Genomic DNA, 26,988 nt, shown 5'->3' on the forward strand with positions numbered 1-26,988 from the left:
GGACACCCTAAGTTCAAATCCTGGTTGTGCCTCACTTGCTGGTGACCTTGAAGAGTTATTTCACTACTTTAACCTCAGTTACTGCATCTGTAAAATAGAAGGAACAGAACTCACTCCTCTCAGGGTTCCAGACCAAGGACATGGGGGAGCCAGGATGACCCTCTAGTCTACTTCTCCTGAGTTCATCCCTGGAAAGGGGTAAGTGTTCCTTCCTACCTCCTCACCATCCTAGCAGAAGGAGGAAGAACCACCTGCGAGTCCCAGGGGGAGGCGTACAAGAGGAGACAAGAAAAGGGAAACTCAGGAAAGAACAATATCAAATGTTGGGGTGCTGGGGCTGCCGCCATAGACCAATTAATAAAAGTGTCCACACTGCAGAAGACTGTGAAGTAGGCAGACACTCTCATCCATGAAAAACACCCTGACTCACAGTCTTGCGGGAGCCCATGGGTATTAATTTGATGACTTCAGAGCAGGTGTGACGAAATCAATCTCATTCTGGTCATCACCAGCCATCACAGCTACAGGCACTGGGGCTGCCGGCCAGGAGCCCCCCGGATGTGTCCCCAGAACCTCCTCCCCCAAAGCCCACCAATGCCAAGAGCCTCTGAAATCCCACTGCCCACTCACCTATGCCAGGGATCTTGTGTGTGTGTGGGGTGGGGGGGAATTGCTGGGGTGAGGGTGGCATGTGAAAGAATCACTCAAAAAATATCAACATGTGTTTAATAAACAGCAGTTACTTTTTAAGATGCTGGGAAGGCACAGCTGTGAGGAAGGTGGGTAAGATCCCTGCCCCGTGCTGGGGACACTAGGGAATGATCCTGGTGGTAGATTCAGCTTCTCTCCCTTCTTCCCTGCTCCTTCCTTCCCTCCGTCTCTCCTGCTCGGCTCATGCACTCAATAAATACAGTGCTCTGGGATCAGACTGCATCCTAGCTTGGCTGCTTACCAGCCAATGTGACCTTGGGTACATTTCTTAACCCCCAGTTCCCTCTTCTCTTAAATGGACACAAGAGAAGGATGAGCAACTTGGCAGATGTAAGGAGGCCTGGCTCTGGGAAATCACCAGGATGCTGAATTCAAGAATGACCCCGCACACCCTGACAGCCTGGGAGCCAAGGATGATAGACTAGACATTTCTCCAGGTTTGAATAGCCCTGACCTCATCTCCCAGCATCCTGGAGGGCACAGCACATCTCTGAGCTTGACGAGATGCCAGCCCCTCAGGACAAGGCTGCCTGCCATAACAAGCTGGCCGGAACGGGAGGCGGAACATCCACCCTGTCTGTGGCTGTGAGCAAGATTCCAGGGGGCTGGGAAGCTCGCCCCACCCCTCAGAATGTCACTGTGCTCGCTCTACATCCTGACTACACATCCTCCTGTGTCCTTTAGGTAACTTGGCTTATTCGAGTGTCTACTGATGACAAATTGGTCGGACTCAAGGGCGTGATGGGGAAATTCAGGGCAGTCTCAAGTCAAGAGGCTAAATCCTAAAGGTTAGGTCTTCTTGCATTGGGCACTCATGTGTGCCAGGCATGTGCAAATGCTGGGCATATCCATGTGTGCATGCTTGCACACACATGCGCACACACACACAGTGCCAAGGACAGCAAATACAAGGTGACATCACTGTTTCCGTAGCAGCAAAAGCCCCTCTGGCCCCTCCTGAGCAGCTTTGGGCTGCAGGAAGCTCTTCAGAACATTCCAGCAGCCATCATGATCCCCCATCTTCGCTTCCTTTCAAACACCCGGAGGGTACGGTAAATGCCAGCGGCATGTGTTTAAGGCTGAAAACAATCTACAGATAAGAACGGAAGCTTAGTTATAGTTTCAAAATGGAATGTCAATACTCTAATGTTTGAGAATGTGAAAAGCAAAATTGAAAGTATAAAAATAGAACAAAGATGAGAAAGCAAGGCCCGGACACAATTTAAGTCTTTTTGCCGTTGGTGGGTGAAGGGACTAGTCAGTTCATCCTCACGGTTATGTGTGAAGAAACAGAAGCACAGTCACACAACTCTCCACCAGAATTAATTAACACCAATACTATTAACATAAGTCACTTCCATCTTAAGTGATTAAAAAGAGGAAAGAACGACTTTAATTCCCATGTAGATGGGACGCGTCATTTCTAGTGTGGTGAACCCAAACCCTCTCCCTGCTGCCGAGCTCTCAGTGATTCCATCTGTTTTCATGGAAACGATGGGTGCGAGCTCATCCTTGCCCCCAGCCCTGGGCAGCGGGGGGAGGTCGGCACCCCTGATGCCACACTTGGACCATCATCGTCCAGGTCTACTCGTTTGTGCAGGTGATCGTGCCCGTTACAATGGCAGTGACTGCCAGGAAGGGGGTCAACTCCAAGTCTCTACGTCTATTTAGTGGTCTCAGAGCTTCCTGCAGCTCACCTTACTTGGGTGACCCACAGGCCTCCCGAGCGCATCACACCCAATCCCGGCTCTTGGCTTGGGAACCGCCCCCTGACCCTTGTCCCCCACGCCCAGGCCTGCACTCCCTGAGCACTCACATAAACCTGAGCTCAGACTCCCGGCGGACCAGGACTTCCCGAAGACGCTGGATTTTGGCCATCTCCAGCTCGATCTCCTCGGGCATCATGGTCGTCTCTGCCATGGAGATGATGTCCAGCTGACCTGGTGGGACACACGAAACGCAGGTGTCAGGACCCCAAAGCCACCAGCGTTTCAAGAATTCCCTGGGGACAGCCCTGGCCTTGCAGGGGCCATCACACACCTGGGGGTCAAGGGGCTCAGCCTGCACCCCCTGTGTGTGGCTACAAGCCATCCTTTGGAGACCAGAAAACAGGTCTGCGCCAGGACCCAGTTACAACGGGAGGGGTGTCCAGTGGGCTCGCCAAATCCGGGTCAAGGTTTCTGCTCCCCTTGACCTCAGGCGTCCCCACCTCAAGTCCAAGTCAACATTAGGCAAAAGAAAGTTTTATGATAGTGATTTATAGTAACATATTAATTATTAATAATTACCATCTAGTATTAATGATTACCATATAGGACTACAAAGTGAGGTAAGAGTAATATGAAGCAGTGTAAGTAGGTTGTTGGAAATTCAGGTAGACAAAAAAATAACAGTCAAGTCACACAGGACCCCACCACTCAGGGAATCGCTACTCACATTTTGATGGCCATTCTTCCCTCTTAAATTAATAGTGATATCAATAGTGATATGTATATTAATAGTATACATATAGGCATATATAACCACATATATAATATTATATGACTGTGTATGATTATATAAAGATGACATATATGTGTGTGCAGTGTGTATGTATGATGCACATTAGTTCACTTGGGCTGTCATAATAAAATATCATACGCTGAGTGGCTTAAACAACCGTCATCAATGTCCTCACAGTTCTGGAGGCCAGAAGTCCCAGATCAGGGTGCAGCAGGGCCAGTTTCGGGGTGGGGGGGCTCTTTTCCCGGCTTATTGACAGCTGCCTTCTCACTGTGTCTTCACATGGCCTCTCTGTGTTCTTGCAGAGAGCTGGTGCCCATCTGTAAGGACACCAACCTCTCTGATCAGGGCTCACCTGTGACCTCATTTCACATTAATTCTTCCCTTCGAGGGTCTATCTCCAAATCAGTCACAGTAATTTAATATATTACTGTAAATCATTAAGTGTGTTTCTTAAGACTTCAACACTGAATTTAGGAGGGACACATTTAGTCTATAACATTGTGTACCTATGTGTGTGTACCTATATATGTGATTATATATATAAAATATTATAGGAGACCACATAGATTGCCATTAGAATTCTAGAGTACATTTTTCAATGTATATATGATAATTTATATGATTTTATATATTTTTATGATATATATTTTATATGATATTATATGTAGTGCTAGCATATAGGCTAATATCTATAGTTTTCTGTAAGTGTTTTATATATATATTATAGAACACATTTTTTTAAAGACTGGAAAAACCTAAAGATTAGTAAAGTATTACATGCATGTGCACATATAACTCCATATCTATACACACACACGCACACTATTATAAACACACATATCCACCATTCCACGGGTCTGGTTTTTCTCATATTAAATTAGGGTCTGGCCATTTGGTACCTGCTCTTTTCACTTAACAACTCGTCACGCGCATTTTCGCACGTCCTTGAGTGTTCTCCCCCAGCAGCAGTGGGAAAGGCTGTGTAGTTTTCTATTTGTGGCCACGTTATGAATCATCTCACCAACCCCCAGACATTTGGGTTGTTTTCCACTCTCCCCACTATAAACAGCCCCGTGAAGAGTGTTCTCCAAATGAAATCGCTACGTGCATCTGAGAGGTCTCCTTAGGCTACATTTTCAGAGCGAATGACTGAACTATTTAGAGGATGCCATAGTCTAAGGGCTTTGTCAGGCAGAGAAGGAGACGCAGAAGAGGGGGTTCTTGCTTTACTCTGAGGTCACTATTGCTTCACCTATGCAGGCTGACCGCCTCCCTCGGCCTGTGTCGCCAGGTCCACCCAAACACCATTCTCGTTCCTCCATTCTCCTTCCATCCGGGTCAGCGTTTAGAAAGCTGCCTTCTCTCCACCTGTCTCACTCCTTCGACACAGCACCCTGGCCCACACCTGCCCAGGGCCTAGGGGGCGTGATATGTGGGTTTTCCCTAGGCCAACTCCTGCCTGCTTGACCCTCAAACAGCACCCACCCCCAAAACCCTCCACCACAGCCTGCCTTCTGTAGGAATTTCCTCACCCCAAGTTCTTCACTAAACATCAGATTTCTGGTGCATTACTATACCCCTCCATCACCTGCCTCCAACACGTCCGTTCCACAAGTCAAAGTTTCCTACACCCCACCCTCCTACGCCTCATTTTGCTGAGGCATCAGGAGGAAAAGCATCACCCACAATTGATTCGCAGGTTGAAAGGAATCCTCTCAGAGATGTTTGCAATTTATAAGAGAGAAACACGGACAGAGGCCACGGAATGGGCCATGAGCTTTGCTGGGGAGAAGCGTTGGCCTGATAGTTGGAAGCCTAGGAGAGGGCTTCTCAGTCTGTTCCAGTTTGCGTTTTCAGGGAGCTCCCAGCTTTCACAGCATGGATGGGGCAGGATCTGGCATGAGGTGGGGGAGGAAGGCGGTGAGCAATTGCCTGGATGGAGAGGAAGAGCGGAGCAGAGAGAACACTCCTGGGAGGCTGCTCCCGACTGCAGCCTCCCTCCTGCGCAAGATGGAGGGTTCTGAAGAGGGTCCTGTGGTCAGGCTGAGACCCCGCAGATGAGGTGGAGGGAGATGGAGCGGGGAGCAGGTAGGAAATAGAAGGGAGAAGAGAGATTGGAGCAGCTGTGTCAGGACTGGGACTTGCAAAGAGGGAGAGATGTCCAAAGCCTTTTAGAACATGTTCCATGCGATGTGCCTCATAGTGATCTCAGAGCCCCTGGAATCAAATTTGGGTCCGACTGCCCCTGACACCAGCCTGAATTGGCACCTAGTATTGAAGCAACCAGGACTGGCTTGAGGAAGGAGGGTGGAAGGACAAGATAAAACTATTACTGGTGATTGTTCTGTGTGCGGGGCTCCAAGCAGGGAGAGGGCCCGCTCCTACGAGCCCTGACTCTGGACACAGGTAATAATGCAGGGTTGGGGTCACCTGGTATGGGTGTGCTACTCCGAAGTGACCTGTTCAGCCACCAGTTTTTGTTACCTGCAGTTCTGCATTCCTGTACAAGGTCAGAACAGCCCAGGCAGTCAGTCATAGGCGCCAAACCTTACAAGGTGCCTTTCAAATCAATCAAGAGCTTAAAGCTTGATCACTCTGGGAAGGGTAGGCATCACAAGGTATGACCTGGAATGCGGGGTGGTGGGGGGAAGTCCCCCACTAAGACCCAATGCATGACAAGGGACCCCAGAAGCTGACCAGTGGAAAGCCTTGTTGATAAGATTGAAACCATGGCTGGGGATCTAGAACTTGATCTCAATTACAATACTGAGTGATCAAGCAGATGAGAAGTGCCTGGGGGGCAGACTCACAACCCCTGATACTATAGATGACAGAGCACATTTTCTGGTTTCACCCCTCCCTTTTCTTTTTGTTCTCCCGCCCCTCACAACTGATGCTGTATGATTGTTCTATCAATAAAAAGGCCAGGATCTTGCTCTTCAGCAGCATCCTGCATCCCACAGTTTGCTCCACAACTCCTGTTTGTCACTGTGGTGTTATCAACACAACAACCTGGGATGGAGAGAGAGGTGTTCTAGAAGGTGTCCCACCAGCATTTTAGTGGCACAACTAATTGGCCGTAAGACAATTTTGTCATCAAAGGGAAACCGGAAAACAAAAGGACATTCAAAAGGTGAAAGCTGACCCGCGGCCATCTGCGCAAAGGACTGAGTCCTTTTGTGGCTTGTACCTGAGGCTGCCTCTAAGTCTTTTGTTCATTCATAGTATTATACATTTTCTTTCTGGTATTTTTCAATGATCAAACTTCCTGAAAGTGTGAAATCAGAGCGTGCAAAGCCAGATCGCATATGCCATGCTAGAAAATGAAAACACATCCGTTTGCAAAGAGTTGGTTTCTTCTCGTGTCCAGGAGAGAGAAACCAAACTGTCAACCTGCTAGTTCTTTTCTTTTCTGCCACAAAATTGCCTGACAGCACTTACTCAGATAACCAAATGGCCCATGGAGACACAACAACTCAGAACCCACCCTTCTGGGGTCAGAGGGCCTGGGTTCCAGTCCCAGCTGTGCCCCTCACCAGTGGCAGTGCCCTGCGAAGTTAGTTAATTTCTTGGTGACTCGGTTTCCTCTGCAACAGATTAGGAGGACCTGCCAGCCTGGGCAGATGGGGACTGAATTCACCCAAGCCTGGCGCCTTTCCTCCCCACCGGTCGGAAGATCTGCATGTTCTCAATGAAGAAGGGAACTAAGGCTGTGAGGGCTGGGGGGACCATGAAAGCCGGAGCGGGGCTATGAGGACTAGGAGGGCTGTGGGGCTGTGAGGGCTGGCAGGAGTGGGGAGCTGAGCCCAAGTCAGCCTACAAAGGCATCTCTGTGACCTGCCGTTGGCCTTTGCTTCAGACTCATAGCCCCAGTTCACTCCAGCTGGGAGTCAAGGGCGTGTCAGGTTCCTGGGGCTGCCAGAAGGAACTACCACAAACTGGCTCCAGAGAACAATCTCTGCTGGCCTCATCCAGGCCTCAGGGCTCTCTGACCTCTGCCTCCGTGTTCCCATGGGGTTCTGCGTGTCTTACTCGGTCTTTTCTGGTCCCACTGGATTTAGGGGTCCACCTACCACCTACCCCCACCCACCATTCACCCCACCCCCACTAAAATGGCCTCATTTTAGTCTTTAACTTTATTATTTCTACAAAGATCTTCTTTTCAAATCAGGTGCATCCTGATGTTGTAGAGCAACCCCGATACAAAACGGGGTGCCTGACTGTGGGTCCTCACCCGCATGCTTAAAAGGACTTATCAATGCTCTACTGCAAGCACACACGAAAGGTTAATAAAAGGTTTATGTACAAGGGAAGGGGAAATGAGGAAATGTACGGCTCTGGGAGAAAAGTGGGAGACAAAGTTTTTAATGAGTCCTACCCAATCCGCCGATCAGGAATCCCAAAATGGCGATCTCAGAGTTGGCCACCAGCCAGGAGCGGTGAAGCCAGGAGGCGAGCAATAGCGAGCCAGCCACCCCAAGGCCCACGTGTTTGGTTTTTATATCCAACCTGGCTGCCCAACTCCACCCTCAGGTCCCAGCCACCCTCCCTTGGTGGTGATGGGATTTGTCTTTCCCAATGTCTTGATGGCTTTTGTCTGGAGTGGGAGTGGGGTCCACAAAGCCTATGTGGGATTAACTCAGGACATCCTTTCCCCCTAACACTGAGGCTCTGGGTGGATGTAAATTTGGGGAAGACACTAAGGAACTACAACAATGGGGCTTGCAAGCCCCCTGGAAAAGATGTCACTCTTTCCAAAAGCTTTAGTCACTGCACAGGGTGCTCAGTTGCCCCCCATCCCAGGCTGCAGGAGAGGCCCCAGGGAGCAGTCAGGGGTAGGGCATGGTGGGGCCAGAGTTTGAGATCCCTGGGCAGAGGTCACCAGCTGCTTGACAAGGAATGAGTCCCTTTACCTACCTCTTGGGCAACACTTTCTTCCTGTGCACAAGGGCGTGTGGTGGCTGTTTCTTCTGTGTGATGCTGTGCTGGAGGCTCTGGATATTTTATCTCATTTAATCCCTAGTTTACAGAGGGAGGATCTGAGTCTCAGCGTGGAAGGGACTCATGCAACAGCACGCAATGCCTCAGAGACAGACTTCAAACCCAGAGCTCCTGCTCTCACGCCCCCACACCCACTGCAAGCCTTAACCATATCATACAGCCGCTGGGTGCTGGGTAAATGCGTCTGTGGATTTGAAAGCGCATTGTTAACCACCCCTTAGATATAATATCATCATTGCTCAACATGGTTCAGATGAGCGACCTGATTTCCATGGGACAGATGCTGAAAATGGCAACACACCCTGGGGTGAAGCGTGGGACAGAGGGAATTAATCACACACCAGGAGCTGGCATGTTACCTCCAACCGTGGGAGAGGGCAGAGGCAGGGGCAATGCAAGCTCCAGGTGCGGGCATGAACACTGACTTGGGGCAGAGAGAGAATGAGCCTCAAGTTCTGTTGAAATATGCTCTTGGATGCTTTTCTTCCCTTGGAGAAAGGAGGGATGCCTACACCTCAAATCAGACACAGAATTGTTAGAATCCTTTCCGGGAGTGATTGCCAGGCACTGGGCTAGGCACAATGTAATTAGCCTAATCTCAACTAATCTTCACAAAGCCCCAGGTGAGGGTTAGGTAACTCCAGTCCCCTGACTAATTTTTAAGTAAAGGTTTACTGAAACATTGGCCACGCTCATTCATTCCCATAATATTTAAAACAGGATGAAGCAGTTGCAACAGAGACAGTATGGCCCACAAAATCTCAAATGTTTACTACCTGGCCCCTTACAAAAAATGGTTGCCAACACCTACCCTGCCCTAGATGGTAAAAGCGATAATTTTCCAAGTTCTAACAATAGCTGACATCTACTAAGCTAGTATCACATGCTGGGACCAAAGTACCTTATTTGATTCTCCAAACAGTCTCAGGTGGTAAGTACTATTAGTGTCCCCATTTCACAGATGAGCAACTTGAGGCCCCCCAAAAAAGGTAGTAAGTTTGAGGTTTAAAACCAGATGAGGGGCCTGCCTGGTGACACAAAGGGTTAAGACACAACCTATGATGCTATCTGCAGCCACTACCTGGCCAGGGAGCAACCCACATGGCACAGCAGAGCTCTCCTATCTCCCCGCTGCTCCCCTCAGCAGTGTACTTCAGTCAGTCTGCCTGTTCTGCTTCCCACTCTGTCTCTGGTGAACCCTCTCACCCTCCCCACACCTCTGGCCTGTACCTCAGTTCTTGTATGCATAAATAAATAAATCTTTAAAAAAATAAAATAAAATAAAACCAGATGAGGGGGTAGACTGGGTAAAAGGACAGAAACTAGAATTCTGGAGGTGAATGTAACATCATGTATATAGAAGTTGATTTAAAAGACTGTACATCTGAAATCTACAGAATGTTGTAGACCAATATTATTTCAATTAAAAAAACAATCTGGGGCCTCCCTGGTGGCACAAGGGGTTAAGTCTCAGTACTATGAAGCTAATAGCAGCCACTGCAGCACAAGTTCAATCCCCGGCCAGGGAGGTGACCCACATGGCGCAGCAGACCTCTCCTGTCTCACCCACTGCTCCCCTCAGCAGTGTATTTCAGTCAGTCTGCCTGTTCTGCTCCCCACTCTGCCTGTGGTGAATCCTCTCACCCCCCAACCCCCCATGCCTCTGGCCTACACCCCAGCTCTTGTATGCATAAATAAACAAATCTTAAAAAAATAAAAGAACTACCACTTAGAAATACTAGCCCCATCTCAACAGTAGAGAAACTGAGTATATTCCATTGCATTGGGTACATGGAGAGAAGCTGGTCTCAAGCATTAGCAGGTGAGGGAGTTATAGGGGGGATTTGTTTAAAAGGCAGGTTCCCTGCAAGGATCAGGATAAACCTGGCCTGGGGGACCGACATGCAGGAGGCCTACAGCCCAGACTGAGAAATGCTGGTTCATGGCAAATACACGAGAATATTGCACGTGGTTGTTTTCTTTCTGTCTGAACTTGTGAGATAGAACTAGCATGATGGAAACCTTCTCGACAACACTTCCCAGCTGGAAGGCAGGCTGCCAAGAGCTGCCAGGAAGGCAAATCCTGGAAGGAGACAGAGGACAAATAAATCCTGGAAGGAGAAGGACAAAATCCTGGCTAGAGAAGGCGGCCGTGATGAGGCTCACTTATATTTCCAGAAAGACTCCGGCTCATTGTGGAGACAGCAGAGCACGAAGGCACAGACGTCCCCAGGGTTCCAACTGCCTCAGCTGTCACTGAGCTTCCCGGAGCTGAGTCACTGCTGGGGGACGAGGCAGCTAAATCCATCTTTTTTATCCCCAAATGCCACCCCAGGGAGCTGCTTGCCTCAGGAGCTCAGCCACACCAGCAAGCAACTCAGCACCGGGCGCGACAGGAACACGCAGGCAGGTTCCATTATTTATCTTGAAAAGTCCAAGCCACCAGCGACGGGGGCGGATAAGGCCTGCGATCTCCTAGAAACATGTCCCTTAAACAGAGGTGAGGAGGGGAACTGAAGCCAAAGAGAAGTCTTCCCCAGCCACCAGAGGAATTAAGTCCAGGGTCCCCGTAATAATCCCTGCTTCGGTTTCTCCCTCAACACTTGGTGCGGCTGATCTAGGGCACAGAGCTCACTCCATGGGGCATTTCCCAGGTGGCAAGTGCTGTTTCAGCCCACTGCCAGGTGGAGGCAGGTAGAATCATTACCACCTGAGGCTCAGAGAGATCCTCAATCACTCGACCAATGACTCAACCAAGGCCTGTCTGGTTGCAAAGCCCAGGTCTGTAGTGTTTCCAGAACCTCAACACTGCTCGGAATGTGTGGGTGCACTGTCCACTATGGACTGAATATTTGTGTCCCCCCCAAATTCTTATGTTGAAATCCTAACTCCCAGTGTGATGGTATTAGGAGGGGCTTTGAGAGGTGATTAGGGTAAGATGAGGTCCTGAGGGTGGGGTTCCTCTGATGGGGTGGGCGCCCTTATAGAACGAGGGACAACAGCATGTCCCTTTCTCTCTGTTCTGTCATGTGAGGACATACATGGACAAACCAGGACACTCTGCCTGCCAGCACCTCCATCTTGGGCTGCCCGGCCTCGGGACTGTGAGGAATACCCATTCGTTAGTTAAACCCCCGTCCACAGTATTCTGTTACAGCAGCCCAAGCAGATCCCCATCTAGAGATCAGGTACTCAACATTTCTTTACACTGACCTTTTTTTAAAAGAAAAATCCTTTAAAAATTTTCATTTTGTGGGCCTCCCTGGTGGCGCAAGGGGTTAAGATGCAGCACTATGAAGCTATCCGCAGCCTTTGCAGCACGAGTTCAATCCCCAGCCAGGGAGCTGACGAACATGGTGCAGCAGACCTCTCCTGTCTCCCCGCTGCTCCTCTCAGCAGTGTATTTCAGTCAGTCTTCCTGTTCTGCTCCCCACTTTGTCTCTGGTGAATCCTCTCACCCTCCCCACACCTCTGGCCTGCACCCCAGTTCTTGTAAGCATAAATAAATAAATCTTTAAAAATTTCATTTTGTACCCATAAATAGTAAGTCACCATCACTTGGCATCATGAGAAAATAGATGGAAAAATAAATCCAAGGGAAACAAAGCAATGTTAGTAAATTCTGGCTAGATACTACAGCTGGCCTAAGGTTCAGATTGAAATCTATTTTTTTTTTAAACAGGGTGGGTTAGCTATTTCTAGAGAGTTGGAACCACTAATTGGAACTGGAAGCAGGGCCCATGGATAGAGGACTGGTCAAGAAGAAGTGGACTGACCACTCCATGGGGCACCGTTCAGCTCTAAGCAGAGAAAAAATGTCACGTACAGCAAATGGAAGGAAACCCAGAGGGTTACGCAAAGTGAGATGGGATGAGCCAGAAAGATAAAGACAAATACTGGGCGACTTCACATATAGGAGTGACATAAGGAAGCAAAGTGGGTAACTGATAAAGCAAAGTAATTATAATCTATCAGACCTAATCTATCTGTAGCTAAGAGGAAGGAGGGAGAAGGGTCAAGGTGGCGGGGGGTACAGGGGTGGTAGGGTAGGGGACGGAAAAGGTAGAAAGCTAGATAAGCAGTTAGGTAGGTAGGTAGGTAGGTAGGTAGGTAGATAGACAGATAGGTAGAGAGCATACATAGAATGGAAAAAATAAAATATTTGGATAATCTCAAAAAAGTTGAACATTGCTTCTGTTTTAAAAAAAAAAGAACAATTTTCCTCCCATAATCCTAGATGCCATGAGGTGTCCCCTGTGTCGTAGATGGAATTCCAGTACTCCCAAGTCCTCCAGGGCAGCTTCCGATCATGTTGGGCAGGAGACGGAACAACACAGCAGGATGCGGGTCTGAGGGTCCCTAGACAAAGAGCAAGAGGCCCAAACTCTTGTGCTCCTATTGGAAATGAAATGAAAATTGTAATTAAAATAAATGAGGGCCTGAAGGATGAGTGTCCACCAGGTGTCAAGTTTTTCACTAAAGATGAATCAGCCATTTGAGTCATTGTTTCAGCCCAGCTCACCACAGACGCAGTTACACGAAGGTGGACTTACTCATGTTGGCCCCACAGGCATCTTTAGGCACCCAGCATCCTTGGAGCATCCTCAGAAGGACACACGGGAGGAGGCCCCAGTGGGGGCCTTTGGAGGAGGTAGAGGGCTCAGAGGTCAGGGTCGGATAGAATCATGTCCATCCCCTAGTTCCTGCCATTGTTGACATTACCAGACACTGGCATGGGTGCGCTCAGCTGAGCTACAGAAGATAGCAGCCAAGGGCAGGTTGCCATTCAGGATAGATTTAAAATAAAAAAAATAGGGCCTCCCCGGTGGCACAGCGGGTTGAGCGCCGTGCTGTGAAGCTGTCCACAGCCTCTGCAGCGAGGGTTCGATTCCCGACCGGCCAGGGAGAGACCCACATGGTGCGCTAGACCTCTCCTGCCTCGCCACTGCTCCCCTCAGCAGTGTCTTTGGTCCATCTGCCTGTTCTGTTCCCTACTCTTTCTCTGGTGATTCTCTCACCCTCCCACGTCTCTGACTATACCCCAGTTCTTGTATAAATAAATAAATCTTTAAAAAAATAAAAAAATAAAATAAAGACTAAAGAGAAAAGAAAAGGAGCTGGTGTGTGTGGGCACCAGGGGCCAGGCAGCCTTGAAGAGGACACTTGAGGGTAGCTCTGGAAGGGGCTTTGGAGTCTCAGCGTGCAGGTTTTGTGTTGGTCCTATCAGCTGATGACTCTGGGCTCCAATTTCTCAGCTCAACCTGGGGACAACTGTACCAGCCTCGCAGATACCCTATGTAGATGCTGGGCAAATAGAAAGGTCCCTCCTTTCTCTAGATAATATTTGTTCTAATTATTCATTCAGTGAATATGTCTTGGACACCTGCTTTGTGCCGATACAGCTCAAAGCATTGGGGATGGGCCAAAACAGACAAAAATCCCTGCTCTCATTGAGTTGACCTTCTAGCTAGGGGCTTATGTGTTGGGGAGAAAAAATATTAGCACACCAGCAGCGTATCCCTGATGGGGGATTTTGACAGACGCTTGTTGAAGTGGTAGCCCTACCACCGATTGTGTGGTCTGGACACAGGATTTAATCTCCCCAAGCTTCACTTCCTCTTCTGTAAGATGAGACAGTAGCTCAGAGCATCGCTGCTATGGGCATGAAAGATGAAAGTCTGGGTGCCTGGACATGATGGAGGTGGTTGGTGGGTTTTCACCATCACTCTCCATGGCTGGGAGAAGCCAGACTGACATGGCGTGGGGGGTGGAATCAGGATCATCAGATCCGGAGAACAACAGACTTGAGGTGATTTGGGCCCTTCCTCTGACCCTCCAGGGGAGATCGCAGCCTTCTGGCTCTGACACACCAGGGCTGCCCTGTTGGGAGGGTCCCCAGGGGTCTCCCCAGCTCTGTCAAGGAGCCAATCCTTAGCCCACAGCCTTGAGTAAGCCCAGACTCATCTTCCTGGTATCAACCAACCCAGCAGAGAGTCTCAACCACCAGGGGAATGTATGTGAGTCCCATTACTGGGGACTGGTTATCAGATGCATTGCAGAGGCTCCTGGTGACACCCAGGCACTTCCTGCCATCAATCACTCATGGAGGAAAGAAGCTCATTTCAGCCCCAAGCATCCTGTTGTGGGGTACATCAAGCAACTTGCTTTCTTGCTGTTAAGTTAATATAATGGGAAACAGCCCATTGCTTTTAATGAGTCGCTCTTTCCCAAGAAATAACTGCCTTTAATTCAGAAGCTCCTGGCTGCTCCATCCCCGCCTGGTGAAGGAGCTGCCGCTGGGTCCTGGGGAAATCACCCCTCCGCTGCCTGCGCCAGACACCCAAGGTGGCTTTATTCACCATCAGCCCACCAGGAGGGCTTTGCAGCCAAGGAAACAGACTTGCCTCTAGATCTTGGCCACGGTTATTACCCTCTAATGTGACTTGGGACTCATTTTTGAGCCTCTCAGAGTTTCTATTTTCTCAGCCACATCTGATTTGTCCAAGGTCTTGAAAGCAGTTAGGAAGAATGTGCTTTCCCTGCAGGCGCTGGAGTTGAGCTTCTCGGGTGCAAATCCTGACTCTGCCCTTTTCTAATTGCTGACCTTGGGCAAATGACTTAACCTTGCAAAGCCTCAGTTTCCTTATTTGTAAATTGGGAAAAAGGAAGTAAAAGGTGAGACTGTCTGAAGGCTTTTTTCTACATGCCTTTAAAACTTTTCTTAGTTTTCTGTACAACTATTAAAACCTTTCTGGAATAAGAAGAGGCATTAAAACACAAAGTCCTCTTTGATAATTGCTTTAAATCATGCCATTCAAGGAAAGTAATGTAGCTCACTTATATTCATTTTTCAAATATTCACATGCTTTGATTACCCACTTGTTTGCATAATTGGCGTGAATGATTTTTGGTGGTTCCAAAATCAAATGCCAAGGCAAAAGTTTATGCCCATTCAGAATATTCACAAGTCTTCAGCACAAACTGGAATGGCATTTCGCAGGAGGAATTTCCAGAAAGGTTTTCATTTGCTAATGTGTGTTTTTCATTGAATAATGTGTGTGCTGCCTCCAGGGTGAAGCTTTGAAGGAGAAAACATATGACTTGTGACAGATTATCTGACAGTCTGTAATGTCACTTTTCATTACTTGGTGTCCTCACCCCGATACTTCCCAGTGACCTTCAACGAGTCACCGGGTCGCGAGTCCCAATTCTCCCAAACCCAAGTGGAAGGGCTCAGCTTGGTTTCTGAGGTTCTTTGAGACAACACAAAATGGTCATAATTAAACATTCTATCAACAAGTTTTCATGCAAAGACTTTTATTGAGTGACAAGCTGGTGTCAGGGCCTGTGGTGAGACTTGGAAATATAAATATCTATAAGGTATGGTACCTGCCTCAAAATGAGATGATAAAGCACATTTAAAAGCTGAATAAGACAAAGCAAAACTACAATACAATGAAGAAAAAAAAAGAGAATAAAGTATTTTTCCTAATTCTGGGGGACCTGTTAGGGCTATGGAAATTTATATGGAAAACTATGGAGATTGGTAATAACAGTAACATAACTGTCCAATTAAAATTGCACAAACAACTAATATTTTTCAGCATCTCTGCAGGTTCATCCAATTATTTAAGGTTCTTTTTAAAAAATATCCTCCAGTCCTGCAATCTCAGAGCGACATTATAAATCTACCCTGAACAGAATGATTCATGCATCTTTACAAAGACTCCCTCGCACTTTCAATTTACAAACCAATACAGAAGTAAGCAAAGGGCCCGGGTCACGCAAGGCTGGGTAGAACCAGCTGGTGCTGCTTAAAATCATGCGTGGTGGGGCTTAGATGATTGGAATCGAGAGGAAAATTAATTAGGATTGTCTAAAGTAATATTTCAGTTTTTAAAAATTGCTTAGCCTGGAAATCATGTGGCTCATTTCATCCCTCGCCAGCTGGAAACTAAACTGGGAGATAAAGTACTAGAGAACATTATTCTCATTCAGGGAACAGCAGTTGGATAAATGCTCATCTGAATGGGGTGGTTAGGGTGTGATTCTGGGTGCTGGGGTGGCGGGGACGGGTGGGGAGGTCAGAGAAAATCAGGAACCTCAGGCAAGGGCTGTGTTCAAGCCAAGACCCATGTTCACCAACACAAGTTATAAGACAGGAAGCCAGAGAGCTTGATCATGGCCAAAGAGAAAGGGACCCAGATATGGAAACAAAGGGGCTGGATTGAAAGTTCAGGCACCAGAACTAAGATGAGGCTCTGAGAGGCCAGTCCCAAAGGACAAAGTATCAGGACTGGACATAGGGACATTTCTTTTATTAAGTAGAGGCCATAATTTGTACCTATTTGCTTGGTTTTTATCTAATTCCCTATTCTGTTCCGGATCCCATCCAGGAGACCACCTGAGACTTAGTCATCCTCTTGTATATAACAGTTTCTCAGACTGTCCTTATTTTTGATGATGATCTTGACTGATTTAAGGACTAATCCTGGGACATTTTGTAGAATGTCCCTCAGTTGGGACCTATCTGACGTTTCTAAGTTGATGAGACTGAGGTTATAGGCTTGTGGAAGCAAGACCACATAAGTTAAAAGGCCAAGCTTAGCACATTCTATCAAGGGCACAAGGTATAAAGTTGGCTCATCCCCAGTGACCGTCATCACCTGGCTGGGGTTGGTGCTGGTCAGGTTTCTCCACAGTAAAATTTACTCTCTCTCCCATGCCTTTTTGCATTGTTCTCTTTGGAAAGAAGTCACCAACCACAGCTCCCACTTACAGGGTAAGGAGTTATGCCCACTCCTTTGAGGCTGAAGCATGATGTTATTTTTAGAATTAGAAAAAAAACCACATTAAAAGATGAAGAGGGTCATATGCGGATGGAGCAAAAACACAGGATTTCTTATATGTCCTAGTTAGAATTAGAGGCCTGGCAAAGAACAGCTCTCCAGCAGAGCTGCAAGAAATGCAAAGGGTAAGCCTGGCTTCTAAAAAGCTGAAGATGCCAAAAAACTAGGCACAAAAGCTAGGCAACAATTTGGCTAGTTGGGATACTTTTGATGGGCACTGATTTTCTAATTATCTCTGGCATCCTCTTTTGAACACTCAGGGCTCTATCCCCTTGGGTGGTCATTCATCAGTACAGCCATGGGCAAATGATGTGGTTCATATGTCATTTGAGGGCTCTGTGTTTATTCCACATACCTACCACATGCCAGGTAATGTTCTAGGAACTAGATATATGGAAGTGAAACATCCTTCCTGCTGGAAAAGATAGGTGGCCAGTAAAAAAACAAGGGAATAATATCTTTGATGTTGACAGGACTGTGCAGAGAGTAAATGCAGGTATGGACTAGAAAGTGATTGACGGGAGACTCCTTCAGACAGCAGGGTCGGGGAAGAGCTCTCTTAGAAAGTGACATATGAGTGATATCAAATGACCAAGAAGAGCTGACCTGGGAAGATGGAAGGAAATAATGTTAGAGGCAGCTAGATCAGAGAATGGAAGCCCTGGGATAGAACAAGCTTCAAACTCAAGAACAGAGAGACCGATTTGGGTGGCGCCAATTGAGAAAGGGGAGATGGATGGAGAACCAGTAAGGGCCAGTTGATGCCAGGTCTGAAGGCCAAGGTGGAAAGTTTGGATTTTACTCCCAGGGGTCGATCTACAAAAGGGATTTTAAGTGGGGCAGAGATGAGATCTGATGGTGTTTGTAGATGTCTCTGTTTTTTACTGTTACAGAAGCAAGTACAGAAGCAGGAAGACCAGCTATTGCCTGAGAGGGCTGTGGAAGGATTCAGTGCATCATAATGTGAGCAAAGTGCTAAGTCCAAGGTCATAGCAAGCATTCAATAATGCAATGACGTAAAATAAATGCAATGCAATAAAATAAATGCAATGCAATAAAATTTATGCAATGCAACAAATACTCTACTGCATTTATACAGATGTTTGCCACTTCTTTCAGCTGAACCATGGCTGCCCCTGCAGCTCCCAATCCCCTTGGTTCTTCAAGGAGGTTGCTGGCCATTCTGTTCCCGAAATGGAGCCCAGGTTGTGGGAGATCAATCCAGAGAGGCGGAACGTGTGGGGGCACACCCCCCCAGGCCCACAGGTAGGTTCTAGAACATGAATCCAGGCCTCAGTTAAACCTGGAATGTGTCCTGAGGGTTCCCTTTCTGTGAAGGGTAACAGTATATGTCAAAGGGCCAGACACACCACTGTGGCATAGGATGATTTTGAGGTGAAGGCAGTTGAGCAAAAAAACAGATACAAGACAAAAACAAAAACCAGACACAAGAAAAGCTCTCTGCCCTCATGCTATTGGTCAAAATCAGGACATAGCTCTGAAAAGGTGTCTGTCTCTGAGAAGGACAGAGGCTAATCACCAGAAACAACCCTAGATCACCCTGGGGGTGGCACCAGAGGACTCTACATAACATGCTGACGAGTTAGTTTCCTACCTACTTGCCTACCGTAGGCAAGTCTTTCCTCTCCTTTGCCTCATTGCTGCTCCACACATGTGTTATTCTTTGATTAAGATGTTGTATCAACCCAAATTCTTACCACCACTAAGAGTTGCTCAGTCCTCATGCACCCATGTGCGTGATACACCTGTTCACACACAGGCTTGTTTTTCTCTTGTTAGTTTGTCTTTTGTGAGTCTAATTTATAGGACGCCAGCCAGAGAGCCTAAGATGGGTAGCAGAAAAAGAGTTTTTCTTCCCCTATGCCTGCTGGACAGTCCTGTTCTTGCCAGGGATGGGTAGAAGATACCAATTCTGGGATGGGTGGCTGAGAGTAATAGAACAACAGGCTGAGGATGAGGGTTCCATGGGATAAACTTGCAGTGGCAAATTATATTGGGGAAAAGGTAGAAAAAGGTAGATTCTGCGGTGCAGGGAGAAGCAGAGTAAAATGTCAACAATACTGGCGCTTGGAAAACTCCAACATGAGTCACGCAGAGTCCACATCCAGAACCAGCTATTTTGAGCTCAGCTAGAAATTTAGGCTTTGTCTGCCTTTACTGGGGGTGAGCGGCTGAATCCAGCTATTCACATTCAGGTCAACTGGATGGCGTGAGTCCAGACCCCCCAACTGGATGGAAAATTTAAAATAAATATTTCTATAGCTCCAGGTTTGCCAGACCTAAAAGGCCTGCTCCATAAACAGCTGGAACTGTGAAGGGAATTTGGCCAAAGAGGAGACAAGCAATTTCTCTGAAAAGAGTGGGGTGTGAAGGACAGTCTCCTGCTCCTGGCCGCTCCCACACATTTTGTTTTTTTTTTTTTTTTTTTAGAGGCATGTTTTTATTTATTTATTTGTTTGTTTGTTCGTTCGTTTTTTTTGTTTTTATACAAGCACTGGGTACAGTCAGAAGCGCGGGAGGGTGAGAGAATTCACCAGAGCCAGAGCGGGGAGCAGAGCAGGCAGAAAGACCGCAGTACACTGCTGAGGGGAGCAGCGGGCGGCAGGAGAGGTCTGCGCGCCATGTGGGACCCTCCTTCGGTGGCCGAGGAGCAGCCGGGGATCGAACCGGCGCCGCAGAGGTCGCCGGCAGCTTTGCAACCCAGCGCTCAACCGCTGCGCCACCGGGGAGGCCCTCCCACACATTTTGTTCCTTGCATTTAGATTCTGAAAGTCACAGTGTGATGACCCCAATGTGGAGTGAACATTGGGGGATTTTTGCCTCCAAGTAGCCATTCACCTTTCTTTGGTACTAAGTCCCCAATTTCCTTTGGGGCAACCAACACAGGCACCACTCCTGGGTCTTGGGGAGTCACTGGGGCTGACCCCACCCAGGTGTGATGTCCTGTTTCCCAGCCACCGGGGCTGCTACAGATGGGTATGGGGCTGGAAAACAAAACACAAGTAATCAGGCCCGGAACTTCAGTGTCAATTCTTGGAGGAAGAGAAACCCTGTCCAGTTCCCAGCTGGATTTGAACCTGTCACGAGGCTGCTGAGAGCAAAGCTTCCTGGAGGGGAGAAGAGCCAGGAGAGGGAGAGAAACAGAGAAGGTGCTTTGAACCAACCAGCACATTATCTTTTTGCAGTTGGAGTTTTCTGTGGCATGCAACCAAAAGGGTCACAGAAATCCTCTAGTTTCTAAGAGCAGTGAGTAAGGAGGAGCAGCAGGTGGGAAAATGCAGCCCTCTGGTAGGACAGCAGGCTGCCCTGCACCTCTTCCCTGCCTGCAGTCGGAAAGCCAGGACGACCATTTCCGAAATACAGTCTGAAATCTACTACCGGAGAGCCAGACACAGCCCTCTGCCTATCTTTCTATAGCCTGTGAGCAAGAATGGTATTTTTTCACATGGTTAAGGGGTTGGAAAAAACTCAAAAGAAAAGAGTTGATCAGGACATGTGAAAATCACACAAAACATAAATGTCAGAGTCCATAAATAAAGCTTGATTGGCATAAAGCCATATCCATTTGCCCACGTATTGTCTGGGGCTGTTTTTGCACTGCAAGAGTTGAAGAGTTAAGACAAAGACCACACGTCCCACCACGCAAAAATTGTTATTAACCCTTGTTATTAATCCTTGAAGGAAAAAGTTTGCAGACCCTGTTTTAAAGCATCCTAGAATTCTGTTCTCTTTTCAGATGCCCAGGAAAAGAGATTCTGTAACATACCTCCCATAACTAGGGGATTAAAGATTTTAAGTTCCAACCTACTGTGTTAACAAACTTAGTGAAAGGATTGGGTTTCTTTTTTTTTTCTTTTTGACCTGATAAAAGGAGCAGAATTGATAATTAGTTCTAGAAGAGTGTTTAGAAGGAACTGCCAATTACGCTTTTAAAGTTACACAACAAAGTACAAGCTGGATTTCAAAGAAAACCCCAAAAGCAACATTCAAAGTTGATATATTAAATTCACATTTAATGTATCAAGAATGTATCATCAGGGCCTCCCTGGTGGCACAAGGGGTTAAGCATCAGCACAAGGGGTTAAGAGTCAGCACTATGAAGCAATCCTCAGCCTCTGCAGCAAGAGTTCAATCCCCAGCCATGGAGGTGATTCACATGGCGCAGCAGACCTCTTCTGTCTTGCCTGCTGCTCCCCTCAGCAGTGTATTTCAGTAGATCTGCCTGTTCTGCTCCCCACTCTGTCTCCAGTGAATCCTCTCACCCCCCACACCTCTGGCCTGCACCCCAGTTCTTGTATGCATAAATAAATAAATCTTTTTAAAAATACATTTAAAAATAATGAAAAAAATAATAATAACCTGAGGAAGTCACTCTTCTTTCCGTGAGAGACAAAAACGAAGGTGACTTGAAGAGAACAACACAGATGAGAAATGGAGGTGGTGGAGGAACTACTTGGTTCCCAACATGTTCTGGACCTTTCCTCAAGTGCCATGGAACCCAGCCCTGGGCTTCCACAGACATCCCTGCGATGGTTAATTTTATGTATCATCTCAACTGGCCACCAATGCTCAGATTAAACATTCTAAGTGTGTCTATGAAGGTGTTTCTGGATGAGAGGAGCCTTAGAATTGGTGAACTTGGTAGATGCCCTCCGTGGTGTGGGTGAGCAGCATTCAGTCTGTTGAGCGTCTGAACAGAAAAAAATTCAGAAGAAGGGGGAATTGTCCCTTCTTTTCTTAGACCTAGTGCGCTTATGGTGACCAATGCAAGGAGTGTTTCTTTGAGCTGGTCAACGGCGGGTGTAACTTGGAAACCACGTTGGGTGCCAAACTGTTATAGGGCAGCCCCAATACAAAACAGGTTGCCTAACTGTGGGTCCTCACCCGCGCACTCAAAAGGACTTATCAATACTCTACTTCAGGCACACACGAAAGGTTAATAAAAGGTTTATTTACAAGGGAAAGGGAAATGAGGAAATGTACAACTCAGGGAGAAAAGTGGGAGACAAAGTTTTAAACGCATCCTACCTGATCTGCCGATCTGGAACCCCAAATGGCACTCTGAGAGCTGGCCGCAAGCCAGGACCCATGAAGCCAGGAGGTGAGTGAGAAAGCAAGCCCCCCAAGGCCCATGTGTTTGGTTTTTATACCAAACCTGGCTGTTTAACTCCACCCTCAGGTCCCAGCCACCTTCCCTTTGGTGGTGACGGGATTTGTCTTTCCCAATGTCTTCATGGCTTTGGTCTGGAGTGAGGGTGGAGTCCACAAAGCCTGCATGGAATTAGCTTAGGACATCCTTTCCCCCTAACAATTGGTCTGGGATATCTCATCTCTTTTCCCCTTGCTCTTGGAGGGGTATTTATAGTATCAATTCCCCTGGTTCTTGAGGCTTCCTTTGGGCTGAATGACACCATGGGCTTCCCTGGAATGCTTCAGCTTATGGATGGCGGAGTGAGAATTTCCAAACATATCCATATCCTATTGGGTTTCTCTGGAGAATCCTAACGAAAACAATCCCTGAATCCCAAAACAATATCCCCTTTTGACTAAATCAAATGGGCTTCGATTACCTACAGTCAAAAGAATCCTCAAAGATAGCCCAATTAAGGACAAAACAATTTTCCAGATTTCATATTCTCAGAATTATCAGCATGGGGTTCTCAAGTAGTGGAATTGCTGGATTTCTAATTATTTCCTTAATTGGGCAGGAACTAGGCCAGCTCCCAAAAATCACTGCTTTAAAGATGGGAAAATTATTTGTATATGCCTAAAATGGTGCACAGGACAATCTGGTAGCCAAAGAACTGGTTTGGAGCTTCAGTTAAGGTTTTCTTTTTGTCTGTTTACTTCCTTTGTTTCCCTAAAAAAAAAAAACAACAAAACAAAAGAAGCAGCAGCAGCAGCAAAGGTCCTTCTCCATTTCCCTCTGATAAAACAGCTGGAAATGGTAGTTTATACTTGGGTGGGGTTGGGGGAGATAAACAGTGTCTCAGAACCACTTACTGACATGACCAGAGTGGGTATAAAATGTAGTTGCTTAACTTCCTCATAAACCACATTTCTCAATTCAAATGCTTCTCTGAAGAAATGAAGCAAGTGAGTTAGGAAAAGAAAACAAAAGTTGTAAGGGATGTGAGTGGGTGATACTGGTACCATTATAGAAGGGCTGTGTGGGGACCTCAATGACCTGAAAATTTCTAGCCAATGGCAACATCAGCCTCTGAGTTCAACACCTCAAGCCTAGTGATTTTTGAATGACAACTGTTCTTTTGTAGTAACTAGCATCTATTTCCCAATTTTCCTTTGGGGGAATGGGCATGTGACCCAGAATCTAGAAATTGAAATATTCCACCATCACCGCTTCCCTTTCTTCCCTGATAAAAGTAACCATTCAACCCTGAAATAGATACTCTTCATCATCATCATCAGAAATTCCAATTCAATTGGTCATGGGATTTGGTGAAATGCACCATCATCACTGATACTACTGAGAACTGAGCCAGTTAATAAGATCAGAAAAAATATATAAGAATAAGAAATAGAAACAAAATTTGCAGATTGTGTGAATGTCCACATAGAAAATTCATCTATAAACTGGGGCCTCCCCAGTGGCACAGCGGTTGAGCACTGGGCTGCAAAGCTGCCCACAACCTATGCAGCACTGGTTCTATCCCTGGCTGCCAGCAAGGGTCCCACATGGTGCGCAGACCTTTCCTGCCACCCGCTGCTCCCCTCAGCAGTGTACTTCGTCAGTCTGCCTGTTCTCTTCTCTGCTCTGTCTCTGGTGAATTCTCTCACCACTGTACCCAGTGCTTGTATAAATAATAAATAAATAAATCTTTAAAAAAAAAGAACATCTATAAACTATTAATGAAAGTTAGTAAAGTTGCTAATTACAAGATTTATGCCAGAAAAGTAAATAAGATCCTATACTAAAGCAATAATTAATTAAATTTTTCTATTAGAAATATCATAATAGCAAAATATAAAATCTTAGGAATGAATTTAACATGAAAATACATGAAATTCTTGTGGAGAAAATGATAACACTTTATTGAAGGATATAAAAAGAAGACCCAAGTAAATAGAAATATACACCATGCTCATGGATGGGAAGACTTATAGGTTAATGTTAATTCTCCCCAGGTAGCAAGACAATATCATGAAATAGTAAATAAAACCATAGAGAATTGATGTATGGATGGACAAATAGAAAGAATATAGCAGAAAAAGAGAATCTAGGCACATTCATATGAAACCATGCGGAAGGCAGGGGTTACATTATAATCTAGTAGAGACAGGGTAAACTATTCCCCAGTACTTGGGAAACTGCTTATTTGTGTGGGGAAAAGTAAAATAAATCAGACCAATAGTTCTCAACCATTTTTTAAAAAGTATTGAGAAGATAAAGTGCTTTTTTTTTTATCTATCAATATCTATTGTATAATAAATTGAAACAGAAATTACATAAATATTTACTAATTCATTTAAAAAATAATTGCTATTAACTCATTACATATTAGCACAAGTCACTTATTTTTAGTTAAGAAAAACTCTTTTCCAAAACAAACAAAAAATTACAGTGAGTGAATGGCATTGTTTCACATTTTGTAAATTTTGTATTTTATTATTTTTTATATTTTTGCAAATATCTTTACATTTGGTTGGATTCTCATATCTTTTTCTACATTCAGTCTGTTATGACATGTTATTTTGGTCAGAGTATGAAAAGAAAATCCATCCTCACAAAGATATGTGGTTAGCAAAGGGAGGAGTACTTTAATAACTTTGTCAAATTATTTTGGATATTTTTCTTTTCTACTGCACCAAAACTCAAGATTTGAGTCATTTCTTCAAAGTTAGTGGCAGTGTAGAATCTGTAACTCCATCAATGGGTTTTTCACGCTCTATTATATCAAAATCCATTAGTCTACTTTACACTTAGAAAAGATCTTTTAATCAAGCATGATTCTCTATCATGTAGTGGCTATTTAGAAAATATTAGTTCAATGAGTTAAGCTTATATTGAAAACAATGACAGAATTAATCACAAAGTCACATTATTACCAATATCATGAAAAAAATGTCAAGTTCATGGTAACAAATGCAGAAATTTTCCTTGAAGTGACAGGCTCACTTCATTCATTTCTGAGAAACTGACAAGCACCCAAGTCTTCAAAAACATAGTTTTCCAGATATTCTTTCAAGCAAAAATGATGTTCTATGGAGGGAAGAAAGCTGCTAATTAAATCAAACAATCACAGAACTTTTACTCCAAAATGCAGCAGAAGTGCTATATGTGCTTTCTGTTCTATCATCCAGAATATTTAAAAGGGTCAATAAAATTAATAATTCTTATTGCTTCCTCAACAACAGTCTTAAATGAAATTTGGTAACCGATGTAGTACTTTTCCTTGAAGTGACAGACTCACTTCAGTCATTTTATCCCAGATAAATGAAAACTTCTGTTCACACACACACAAATACACACACACACACACACACAATTGTACTTAAGTGTTTATAGCAGCTTTATTCCTAATGGCCCCAAACTGGAAGCAAGCCAATAACCTTCAATGATGGAAGCAAACTGTGGTACGTCCATACCATGGAATACTACTCAACACTAACAAGGAATGAACTATGGATACAGGTAACAATTTGGATAGATTGCAAGAGAATTACGATGAATGAAGAAAGAGGATCTCAGAAGGTTATACGCTGTATGATTTCATTTATGTAACATTCTTGGGATAAAAGATTATGGAAATGGAGAACTGATTAGTAGTGGCCAGGAATTGAGTGGGGGATGGTAATGGGGGCTATGAAAAGGCAGCACAGGGGACCCTTGTGATGGAACTACTCTGTATCTTGACTATGGTGTGGTCACACAAACCTAGACACATGATGAAATTGAATAGCGCTAAGAACACATACAAATACACATAGATCATGGCCTCCCTGGTGGTGCAAGGGGTTAAGCACTGTGAAGCTATCACCAGCCACTGCAGCACGAGTTCCATCCCCAGCAAGGGAGCTACCCACATAGCTCAGCAGACCTCTCCTGCCTCTCCCGCTGCCCCCCTCAGCAGTGTATTTCAGTCAGTCTGCCTGTTCTGTTCCCCGCTCTGTCTCTGGTGAATTCTCTGACCGCCCCCCCACCACCACCTCTGGCCTGTACCCAGTTCCTCTATGCATAAATAAATAAATCTTTTAAAAAAGTTTTTCAAAAACACAAATGCACATAGATAAGGGATCTGAAGAATGCCAATGGATCATACAAATGCTAATTTTCTGCTTATGATACCGTACTATAAATATACAAAATATTACCGAGGGAAGGAAAATGGGTGAAAGGTATACTGAGATCTTTCTACTGTCTTACAAATGCATGCAAAATACAAAATAAAATGTATCCCCTACAAAATAGTCTCTCAAAATAAAATGTTAAAAAAAAAGACAAGCTACAGACAGAGAAGATATTTCTAATATGTAAATATACAAAAGATCAGGCACCAAATATAAAGAATGCTTGTGAAAATGACAGCACAAAAGGGAAAAGCTGGGGGCTGGGAGGGGAGACAAAAGACTGTGATGTCAGAATTCACAGAAGAGGAAACCCAAATAATCAATATGTGTAGGAAAAGATGTTTAACTTCATTTGGCAATCAGGAAAATGCACACATAAAGTAACACATACCATTTCACACTCATCAGATTGACTAGCTTTTCAGTCCTGAGAGCTTAGGGCTCATTGGTGTGGATATAAGGCAAACGGCCAAGCTCACGCCCTGCTGCAAGCATGTGTATTTGTATTCTCAGTGGGATAACAATTTGACTGTGTTTACTAAAATTGAAGATGTGCATATCATCTGCTCACACTTCCACTTCTAGATAAATA

The 26,988-nt window shown here is 45.7% G+C and overlaps 1 protein-coding gene across 1 annotated transcript in view; it reads right to left on the reverse strand.

The window, feature by feature from the left end:
• Positions 1-26,988, reverse strand: part of BMERB1 (bMERB domain containing 1) — a 79,092-nt gene that overhangs the window by 24,270 nt on the left and 27,834 nt on the right. The window contains exon 2 of the mRNA XM_037504564.2: positions 2,528-2,651. Coding sequence (XP_037360461.1) covers positions 2,528-2,651 — 124 coding nt within the window. The remainder of the gene's footprint in view (positions 1-2,527; positions 2,652-26,988) is intronic.

This window comes from Talpa occidentalis, unplaced genomic scaffold (genome assembly GCF_014898055.3).
Source record: "Talpa occidentalis isolate TD23 unplaced genomic scaffold, MPIMG_talOcc4v2.1 talOcc4.12, whole genome shotgun sequence".
In the NCBI taxonomy this organism is placed as follows: Eukaryota; Metazoa; Chordata; class Mammalia; order Eulipotyphla; family Talpidae; genus Talpa; species Talpa occidentalis.